At 43.4% G+C, this 11,822-nt stretch overlaps 1 protein-coding gene across 1 annotated transcript in view; it reads right to left on the reverse strand.

Annotated features, from left to right (window-relative positions):
* TMEM233 (transmembrane protein 233) overlaps positions 1-11,281 on the reverse strand; it is a 164,425-nt gene extending 153,144 nt beyond the window's left edge. The window contains exon 1 of the mRNA XM_077294869.1: positions 10,988-11,281. Coding sequence (XP_077150984.1) covers positions 10,988-11,167 — 180 coding nt within the window. The 5' untranslated portion in view covers positions 11,168-11,281. The remainder of the gene's footprint in view (positions 1-10,987) is intronic.
* Positions 11,282-11,822: the final 541 nt, after the last annotated feature.

The following is an 11,822-nucleotide window of genomic DNA, read 5'->3' on the forward strand; positions in this document are numbered from 1 at the left end:
GCAGCAGAAGCAGGGAGTTAACCAGCAAATAGGCAGATACTCAAGAGCCAGCAGCACAAAATACTCAGGCACAGGTGAACACAAGACCCGGACTTAAATAGTCAGGACAGACAGGAAGTTCCATGACAGGGCGAGATCCAAGACTCCATCTTGGATCAGGGCAAACAGACACCAGGAAAGTCCGGAATGCTTACAGTGTGTTTAATTAAGGCAGAAGGTGAGGGTGCAGGTGGAGGCCCTATAAGAAGTGGAGGAGGCAGAAGCAATTCAGGAACTGCCAACGTATAAAAGAAAATGGATCCGCGCTACAGTGGTGTGGAAGTGACCAAGGATGCAGATTAGTGTATATAGGGATGCCCAAGCGGTGTTGCGCCGTATAGATGCACAGTGTGTCAGCGGGAGGTTCCCCACCCCCGCCAATGAACCACCATAAACCAACCTAGATGGATATAAAATTAAATCGAATCTGAAACAGGGTTATACTCCATCCAAAGAAATACGATGCGGACTCACCGTGCTGTACTGAGGACTCGGCGTGCAGAAAGGAATGTGGTCCGGGCTGGGTGGCAGGGTTGGTCCGGCGGGTGTGCAAGTAGGCAGGTGGGCGAGCAGGGAAAAGCAGCTGCCGGGCGGCGTGTGTTGTGAGGGCTGCGTAGAGCCAGGGACGGCTCCGGCCGGTAGCGTCCCTGGATACGAGCGGGAGAGAACAGGGGGCGGAGCTCGCTGGCACAAGGCTCAGCGTGTGACGTCACTGAGCTGGAGAAAGGTACGGGGAGACAGAGGGACCAAAAAACCGACGCGTTTCGAAGGGACAACGACCTTCTTCATCAGGGTTACCTGTCCCTTGTGATGCCCCGATATTTAAACCCCCCACCTGTCAATCACAACGCACGACCCGCCCAGGTGGGGGGTTTAAATATCGGGGCATCACAAGGGACAGGTAACCCTGATGAAGAAGGTCGTTGTCCCTTCGAAACGCGTCGGTTTTTTGGTCCCTCTGTCTCCCCGTACCTTTCTCCAGCTCAGTGACGTCACACGCTGAGCCTTGTGCCAGCGAGCTCCGCCCCCTGTTCTCTCCCGCTCGTATCCAGGGACGCTACCGGCCGGAGCCGTCCCTGGCTCTACGCAGCCCTCACAACACACGCCGCCCGGCAGCTGCTTTTCCCTGCTCGCCCACCTGCCTACTTGCACACCCGCCGGACCAACCCTGCCACCCAGCCCGGACCACATTCCTTTCTGCACGCCGAGTCCTCAGTACAGCACGGTGAGTCCGCATCGTATTTCTTTGGATGGAGTATAACCCTGTTTCAGATTCGATTTAATTTTATATCCATCTAGGTTGGTTTATGGTGGTTCATTGGCGGGGGTGGGGAACCTCCCGCTGACACACTGTGCATCTATACGGCGCAACACCGCTTGGGCATCCCTATATACACTGATCTGCATCCTTGGTCACTTCCACACCACTGTAGCGCGGATCCATTTTCTTTTATACGTTGGCATTTCCCTTTTTGACAGTACCAGCTCCTCTGTCTTGGCTCCTGCAGCACAGTGACTCCAGTCAGGTAGCGCTGGTGTATTTTCTTTTATCACGCAATTCAGGAACTGTTACATACAGAGGTTTGTTCCCTGGGGATTGGAAGACTTGTTGTCTAGTGACACCTTGGTGTCTACTGCTTTAGTTCTCCATCCCCTGGTGTGTACTAGTTTAGTTCTTCAACCCAAGTTGTTTAGTAGTTTAGTTCTCCATCCGCTGTTATCTACTAGTTAAGTTCTCCATGTTCTGCTGTTAATTTGTTTCGTTCTGCAATCATAGCTGTTTAGTAGTTTAGTTCTCCAAGCCCTGTTGTCTATTATTTTAGTTCTCCATGTTCTGGTGTTAATTTGTTTCGTTCTGCAATCATAGCTGTTTAGTAGTTTAGTTCTCCAACCCCTGTTGTCTATTGGTTTAGTTATATATAGTATGGTGTGTAGTAGTTTAGTTCTACAACCCTAGCTGTTTAGTAGTTTAGTTCTCCACCCCTTGTTGTCTAGTAGTTTAGTTAACCATCTTAAGATGTGTAGTGGATTATTTTTCCATCCCCAAGTGCCCTGCAAACCTTGGGTATTGCAAGATTTGTGAAGTAGCCCCTTCGCCGACTGCCCCCACAGCCACCAGAGTCACCCAGTGCCCAGTCATCGAGATGTAACTCACCTGTCCATGCTTGCTCATCCAGGTGTCATTGTTGAAATGCACCCTGGCAGACATAGAATTTTTCAGGGAACAGGTGATGTTGTCTGTGACTTGTTGCTGTAGCGCAGGCACATCTTTCTTAGAGAAGTAATGGTGACTGGGCAACTGGTTCTGGGGGACTGTGACGGCCATCAGCTTTTGGAAACTATCTGTATCCACAAGGCTGAAAGGCTGCATTTCCATGGCAAACTGATTGGAATGGCCATGCAATAATCACAGAGATCACAGGCCTTGAGTCATACAGAAACAAGCGCTGTGCTCTTTGTAGTGATCAGCTCTCAGCTGGCCCCTATTGTCCAGACAATGACACGATGGGGCGAAGGATCATCCGAGGAGGCCACAGGCTGTTCACAATAATTAGCTCTCATAAAAGTAATAGTGAGCATATGGCTTATCCATGTCCAGATTAGAACACATGGAATATGTGTATATCCCACCGTACAATCACTGTTAACTGCACAATAACTCTACACTCCTCGCTGCCAACAACAATCCTATTTTTAACCAAATAAATGCAAGCTGATTGGACGCTATTCATTTTTTCAGCTTCACACCATCAGGGTGTTCCATCCCCTCTCCCTCAGAGTAGCAGTCATATACCAGCCCCCAAGCTCACCCACCCACTTCCTTGACCACTTTTATGCGTTGCTGCCACACTTCATGTCCTCAGAAATGACAACCCTTATCCTGGGAGACTTCAAAAGTCCCACCTCCCCAACTGCATTCCAGCATCTATCTCTAGCCAATTCTCATGGCCTCTCACAGCTTTCAAACTCTGAGACACTCAAAGACGGTAACACCCCTGGACTGGACTTTTTTCGGCTCAGTTCAATCTCCTAGATGACTCACCGCTTACCCGTTGTCCCCGATGAAATTAGGAGTGTAACCACAACTTTCATATTTTTAGGTGCTCTCTGAAAACACATCTGTTTAAGGCGGCCTATGATGTTCCCTAATCAAAGTACTTTTCATTGATTATAGCATATTCTCTATTTCCCTGAACATAATTCACCATCAAGCTCAACCATACCCAAAAGGCTCATGCAGCCTTTATCTACCCCCCATTTCCTCAAGATGTTGTACCATCATTGTAAATAAGCACCTGCAATTTATGTCACCCCCACCTCATTGTAGATTGTAAGCTCTGAAGAGCAGGGTCGTTATTATTTTTGCTCTAATTGTTTGATTATCATAAGTTTGATAACTTTTGACTGTTTTCTATGAACTGCTGACTTGTAAAGCTGTGTGGAATGTGTTTGCAATATATAAATAAAGGTTATTATTATTAGTAGATTGAAGATGGTGAATTTCAAGCTGTTAGCTTTGCCATATGTAGGAGGAAGGAATCTTTTACGTGAGCACAACTGCACAAACGAGGGTTTGCTGCTGTGTGGACACATTGTGGAGTAGGGTGAACACGACAAGCTGCAGGACTGTGAGAGAGGTGCAGGTGGCGATCTTATGGTATATTGAGAAAGATGGGGTGTGCTTGGTATATAAGATCAGTCAAAAACAGCAAGCATGTCCGATTCCATATCAGCTGACAGGCTCTCAGTCACCCTAAACTCTAGGGGGTAAACAAGTGGAGGTTCTTTGTCCGGAGACCTGTGTGACAACACTTGGTATGGTGAGGGAAAAGGAAGAACCAGAAGATGCAGTTGATGGGGTGGACAGTGGTTGGTGAAGCTCGCTAGTCTGCATTTTAGCACAGCTACATTCCCAGATTAACGCATGTTGATCACACATGTTCCAGTTCATGCATGTAGTAGTGAAATTATTTTCCTTTTTTTAATCTACTAGGTCTTTTTGAAAAAAGTTGACAGCTAATATGATGTTTTAGATTTGAAAAAAAGACCAAAGAAAGGCAACTGCAGAACCGCAAACACTGTTGTAAACTGCCAGAGTTGGGGCTCAGGATGCATTGGTTGTCATGGTTTCATAACTATCTCTACATAACCTCCTCATCTTCCTCCTCCTCCTCCTCTGCTGAGCTACTCAGCATGCCTCCGGGTTTACACTAAGTGTGATCTACTGCCTCATAGTCATCCTCTCTGTTCTCCCACTCCTTGCCCTGAAAGTTACCCTCCTCTTCTTCCTGCCTTGGCAGCACAGTACAGTCTGAGGGTGCCTTAAGTATCTGAGTCTCATCATGAATGGATCACCTTCACCAAATAGGGTTAATGTCTGTTGACGAGAGTTTGGATTATGCTCGGATCCAACTTCATCCGGCCATTGATCAAACTGAGAAAAAATTTGGCCGTCGGTGCAGATGATTTCCTCCTCTTGACTCAGTGAATCTTTAGAATACACTTCCTATGCCCATGGCATACAATGTGTGAAGTGATCTGCAGACTTAGCCATCTGTGGAGAGTTGTGATATGGGAGAAAACAAAGGTAATTGGGGTGTCACCACTGAGGACTGTTCTGTGTGTGATGTTAAGGTGGAGGAAGAGGAGCAGAGGCCACTTGATGCAGCGCTTGCCATCTAATGGAGCACATGTTATTTCTGGCACTCCTCTACAAAGCTTACCTCTGTATGGCTGCCAAAGGAAAGGAGTGGAATAGCCCATCCAGTAACAGAAGTTGTAAAAATGCTGTGCAATTGCTCACTGCAGCAAAACAAACCGACTTCTCATCCCTCATATCATACCTGTCTCACAACCCTAAACAGCTATTCAGTACTTTCAATTTTCTTCTGTGTCCATCAGCTCCCCCTCCCTCTCCCCTCATCTCAGCTGCAGACTTTGCCTCACCACCTGTGAACTTGACACAATAACGTACCACCTCATTCCAAACTTTACCACAGTCTTCATCACAAGCCTAACCCAACCTGTCACTAACAACTGGTATTTTCCTTCCTGATTGAAATACCTCGATCACACAGATCCTCAAAAAGCCCACCTTTGACCCACACAAAATTGAAAATTTGGGGTGTGTCTTATAGTCCGAAAAGAATGGTACGTTTCGCTATTGTTCACTCTAGTTTTATCAATTATGAAAATGCAAACTATTTACACGGCTGTTTTTTAAACCATTCTAACTTTGTAGTATTTTTCCATGCCTGCATAAAACTTTTGCACAGAACTATACTGTATATTTAATAGCAATGCTGGTATATGTAGAGAGTATTCAATAAAAAGGCAATTCATTAGGCTTCAGAATGAAGCCATGTGTTTACTTTTGTGTTGGCATGTAGTATGATATCTAATCTTAGCGTGTACCATCCGCTAATGCCATCTTGTGCTTTACAAACATATGCATGTGCACAAAAATCCATCTTCATTGTAGAACAAATACATTTTTATTTTCTTAAACACCTGCCAATCATTGCTGAGGTCATTTAAGAGGATGACTGAAAGAATTCATATTTATGTCTATCCCCAGCTGAAGAAAGATCACTGATGTATACTCAGCTCATGTTTCCACTGCTGGAAATGTTATTAAGAGGAAAGATAATCCTTTATCATTGTGTCACATTATTTTTTATTTTCAGCACTATTTTTAGTTGTGTTGTAGAAACTAGGGTGGCATAAAAGGAGTCGGCACTAGTTTTAATTGTTCCATGTGCCGATTTAAAACAAATTTTAAGCCTATTTTTGTTATGGTTATGATTTTGCCCGAGTCAGGTTACATTTTTGTAATTTCAATATCCAACGGATATTGCGTATTTATATGTATTTATATGTAGTACAATGGATCCTGATGATTGTGGGGGCATATAGTTCTCTCTGCTAAACATACCAGTAAAATAAGTAGCCCGTGCTAAGTTAGTGGCCTGGTTCTTACTTTGAGTTCAAGTGAAGTAACGCTTTTTTTCTCCCATTTTTCAATGGAAATGTAGTGCTTTATATCAATTGTTATTAGAATCTTTCAATCTTTCAGCAGTAGCAGTGATGATTTTTCATTGTAGTGTTTGCAATTCTGTTATCATTGGCCCTGAGATGAAAATAAGGCGAATACTGACAAAAGGCTATATCTCTCAAGGTAAGAGCATTCTGTTAGAAATCGTAAATTATCTTCTAGGTCTGCCTACGGGCTGTATGCACCCTACAAATGATTCATTTAATGTTGAGTTTGTGTAATGTATTAGATTGTCAAAATGTTTGTGTGAATACATGTACAAATGTGTAATTTTGACTCATCAGTCCAGAGAACCTGCTGGCAAAGATCCCAAACATACAGCCATTGTCATTAAGAACTATTTTCAGGATAAAGAAGGAGTCTTGTCTGGGATTACAGGTGGTGACGGGGATTTGCCCAAGACTACACACACAGAAGATATGCAAATAGTCCACAAGATGTGTGGAACAACTTCACTACTGAGTTCCTTCAAAAACTGTTTGCAAGTGTACCTATAAGAATTGATGCCTTGATATAGTTTTGAAGGCAAAAGAGTTTCTTGGTGCTAGTAAAATGAATCAAAATCCTGAAGTCTCATGCACAGGTTGCTTATTTTTGACTTACACATTTGGTGCAGATTTAAATCTTCAGTATGTCAGTTCTTTCAGTTCTTGCTGCAGATTTCACCCTCACTAATAAGTGAGGAAAATTCTATCCCAAAAAGGTATGCAAAAAACTCTACAAAAATGCATCTACCGTATTGTACACTGCTTTTTTCCTTCCAAGAGATGCAGAAACGTGTGCACATGCTCTTAGGCCATGTTCACACGATCCTTTTTTTGATCCTTTTTTTGATCCTTTTTTTTTCAGGTCCTGATTTGGAAAACCCGCAGTGCAAAACTGCACTGCTGATTTTCCTGCAGTTTCTTCTGCAGATTCCTCTGCGGGTTTTCAACAGCACTTTCCTATTGGTGCCTGTTGAAAACAGGAGCTGAATCCGCAGAAAGAAGTGACATGGTACTTCTTTTTTTCTGCAGGCAAATCCTCGCGGATTTGCCTGAGAAAAAAAGGATAGTGGGCACAGCGGTTTTTGTTTTCCATAGAGTAACATTGGACTGTACCCTGCATGGAAAAAGGACCTGAAAAAAAAAGGATCAAAAAAAGGATCGTGTGAACATAGCCTTAAAGGGAATCTATCACCATGTTTTTCCTATGTAATGCAAGAGCACTATAATGTCAGGGAAGAGAGTCTGATTACAGGACTCAGATAGCCATGGAAACCCATCATCACCCCATGATTGTGCTCTGAGGCTGGCAGTGTGCTGACAGAGGGACTGATCTCCCTCTGTCCAACTCCTCACATGCCACTGTCACTATTGGGACTTAACTATGCTCACAATTGTGAGAAACCACTTGCCATTTGGATGCACAGTTATCTCTATTTGAGGAAAGGGGTAAATAAGAAAATTGTAGACCAGTGAAATTCTGCCGCCCATCTTTACTGTCCACAATTGCAGATGCATTGTCACAAGTATATTTTTGGTTACTGTCACTCAGATGAGATGCATAATCTTAGTTTGAATGCACACAAGGTGGTACTGTCACTTAACATTGCAAAATTAACCAGATAAAACACTCCACAACTGTATAATCCTGCCGCCATGTCTATACAACTCATCCAGCCCATGCCATTACATCTAGTTTTTATTGCTCCTGGCTTAAATCCCACTATCTACAGCCTTGTTTCTTTCGATGCTGTTTTCACTAAAGGACCCAAGTTACTTCTCTGTAGTCTAGACCATAATTTCAAGGGTCCTAGCAAGGAGCAGGCCCTAATATTAGAGGTCCTTATTTCCTCCACCCAGTCCTTGTCTTTAAGAGACTTTTTAGATCCTACACTTCCAGGGCCCAATCACTTTTACTGGCTCTGCTTTTTTAGTCTCCCAGACACACTATCCCCTCAGGCAGTAATGTAGATACTCAGGCAGTAATGTAGCTACTTGCAGGCAGAGGGTGTGGTCACACCGGGCCCTGTGCTCAGAGGGGCTCACCCAGAGCTACCCTACTCTTAACTGTATCGACGTGATAAGTTAGGCTGTGCGTTAGAGTAGGGAGACGTAATCTCTCTTCACTACCGCTCTCCTTTCTGTAGTGGGGGAACACGTTAAGTCTGTGGTTTAAAAAATTGCAATAGCACCGACACACACACAGTACGTCAGTGTCCTGACGCGTTGATGTCATAAAGCTGTACTGGCACTCTGATATCCAGTGCATGCTTCGGCGCTTTGCAGAAGGACTCGTTAGGATCCTGGATTAGGTGAGTATATAATGTTTTTTTTTCTTTAATTAAAGCTTAGGGAGACATCAAAGTGTGCTGGAATCAAAGTGTGGCAGCATGATAAAGTACATTGTAGGGGTACTGTGGGGGCTTCCATAAAGTGTGGGGGTCATTATATAGCATAACGCTAATGTGGGTGTCATTATAAAATTTTGGTCATGATGCTGGGGCTATCATATGGTGTGGGGAATACTGTGGGAGCCCTCAAACCGTGTGGGGGCTACTGTGGGGGGACTTCATACAGTGTAGTGGCAACTGTGGGAGAACCTCAAACAGTGTGGAGGCTATTGTGGGATGACCTCATACAGTATGGGGGCTACTGTGTGGGGGACTTCATATATTGTGGGGGTCACTATGGGGGGACCTCATACAATGTAAGGGGACCTCATATGGTGTAGGGCTACTGTCGGGCCCTCACACACTGTAGGTACGATGGTTTGGGAAAAATCTCACAAAAAAGAAAATACCTTACCTATATCAGGTCAATAGGCTGTAAGTCAGACACTGTGCAATAAACGTATCTATGTGACTGGCACATTAAACAAGCCTCATCTGTGTGCATTTCTAATACTAGACAACCACCTCCTCCATGAATGAAAGTGTGCGAATGGTTGTTTCATTAGTATTTTGCTCTTGTGCCGTCCCCACTTTTATCACGGGTTGCAGTGCATCTGAGGCCTCATATGGTGTGGGGACTACTGTAGGGGCAAATATACAGTGTAAGACTTAATGCTGGAGACATTATACAGTGTGGGGGTACTGTGTGGGCCATTATACAGTGTGAAGGCCATTATAAAGTGTGAGAACTACTGTGGAGTTCATTATACTGTTTATAGGGGAGCTGTGGGCCCATCATACTGTGTACAGAGGAGCTGTGGGCCCATTGTAGTGTGTATAAGGAAGATGTGGGTCCACCATACTTTGTATAGGGGAGCTGTGGTTCCATCTTACTATGTAAGAGTATTGTTACTGTCAAAGGTGCACATGGGGCATTATCAATTTCTTGGGGCAAAATGTGGACACTGTTTTCGAGGTTCATTTGCACAGGTTTTAATATTCATTCAAAAACCTCATGCCTAATTCTCTAACATGCCAAGTGTAGCACAAATCGGCACCGCACATGGCATGAGGATTGGTAGATGCCCCACACTTCCCCCTATTTTTACAACAGCTTCCTTTATTTTAACTCTTGTTTACTCCTCCCAGCAGCCCATATTACAGTACGATAGCGCAGCACATCAGCATTGCACAGTACATCTCTCACTAGATGCTTTTTCGCCCTACACCACTATCTACAGTATAAGGGTATGTGTCCACAGTCCAGAATCCCAGCGCTTTGGACGCAGCGGATACCCCGCTCTGCCCAAAGTGCTGCTCCCTGTTGTACGCGCGGTGATTCCGGATGTGTTCATTGAACACAGGCGGAATCACCGCATCCTATACATAGACTGTGTTATTTATCTTGCGGAGACTGAGCGTCTCCGCAAGATAAATAAACATGCTGTGGTCTAGAAAGACGCACCGCTTGTGCGTAAACGCAGGTTTGCCACCTGCGTGTTTGTACACATAGTGGAGATGGGATTTCATAAAATCCCCTCCACTATGCTGTAACATCTGGATGCTGCAGATTGGACGCTGTAGCTGTACGCAGCGTCCAAAAAGCAGCAAATAATGAAGGAATACGCCCCGTGGAAACATATCCTAACCCCTCTGCGGCCTTCAGCCAACAGCTGGCCTACACCATCCTTACCTGGTGGCACCAAAGTGTCACATCTTGCCATTTAGGCAACCTGTAAAAAACATTATGTACACAGCATAACATAAACCATAATAATTACATACAGGCCATGACAAATAAACCACCGATCAGCCTCGTGGATAGCTTAATTTATAACCCTATCAAGGGGATTGGATGGCTTCGTTACCCTCCTTACATAACAGTGAGTGCCAGCACCAGCAGGGGTCTCATTTGCTCCATGTACACCACAGAAATAAATCTAGGTTTACCTTAGTACCTCAATCAATTCACCAGAGACTCTTTATAATGGAGCTTTATAGATGTTTCACAACAGAGATTTCAGTTAATTGTATCCATCTTTACGTACCTGGCTACCGTTATCCATGCTATATTACATTTCTCCATGTTTCATACATGCTACATACAGGACATTCTCTTCTAGACATTTGCTTGCTCCAAATATACAACAAGCAGATATATTTTCCAAGCAATTGGACGTATATACCTTTATTTTTTGCTCACAGTTCTATCTCTACTTGTATCTTGAGCTCAATACTGGCACATAGTGAGATGGCTATATTTATAAAGTGAGTCAACAAGCATAAACTAGAGCACAGTATGTTCTGCTGAATTATCACTTTCTTTTACCCATAATTCATTATAATAATTACAACGATAATAATAATAATACTATTTATAATAGTAATATGAATGATGATAATATTTTATATCTGATAAAATAATAAAACATATTAGAAAACTACAATACTCTTGCTAATGAGAAGTGAAATGATATTTATCTGGCTACATATAAGTATTGATAACAATTAGTACTTACCATTATAGAAAAAACAAATGCGACAATGTTTATTGGGTAAGCCGGACAAAAGCAGGAAAATATTGAAAGGATCAGGTAATTGCTGGGCATAGGACCATGAGGAGATTCATCTTCTGTGTTAGTTTCCGGGCTTTCTTCTAAAGACCTTTTGATTTCTGGATTGCATGGAGTTTGAGACATGGAAAATTTCAGTGTTCAGAAATTGGTCTATCCAGAAAAGTTCAGCTGTGCAGTTTGAGGCTTAGGGGCGGCTGTGTAACCCAAGTTAAGAGTTCAAGGAAGAAGTGATCTCATTTCGGCTGATGCCTGATCAGCAAAGGAGCAGAAGCCTGGCTATAAGTACATGAAGTCAAAGACATGCACATAGGCATGAGTGAAATGCAGATCAGGCCTGTTAGGTTGAATTATTAGTGATGCTTGATGCCTCGTACAAATAAAATAATATAACTGAAGTTTTCAATAAAGGTTATTACAAATAGATTTTCATTGTAATTTAGTATGTTTCGCGTTAAATCTTTACCTTTAGTTGTACAATAACATTAGATTAGGAATATCAAGCTCAAGTAAACAGAGGGCTGAAATTAAGGGTGAAATTTCTCTTGCGGATTCTCGCGTCAGGGCCAGCTCCAGGTTTTTCGTTGGCTCCGGGCAAAAGAGTCTCAGTGGACTCCTTTAGTACATACCACAATTCATGATGCACAGATACGAGAAATATAGGTATAGTACAATGCCATAGATTTCACTTGCTTCTTACATTACATGAGTGATATCTTCTGTAAATTCTACAATAGGTCGGAAAACAGACAATTTAGTCCTCCATACAGTATTATGGGCA

This window comes from Ranitomeya variabilis, chromosome 1, assembly GCF_051348905.1.
Source record: "Ranitomeya variabilis isolate aRanVar5 chromosome 1, aRanVar5.hap1, whole genome shotgun sequence".
Lineage (NCBI taxonomy): Eukaryota > Metazoa > Chordata > Amphibia > Anura > Dendrobatidae > Ranitomeya > Ranitomeya variabilis.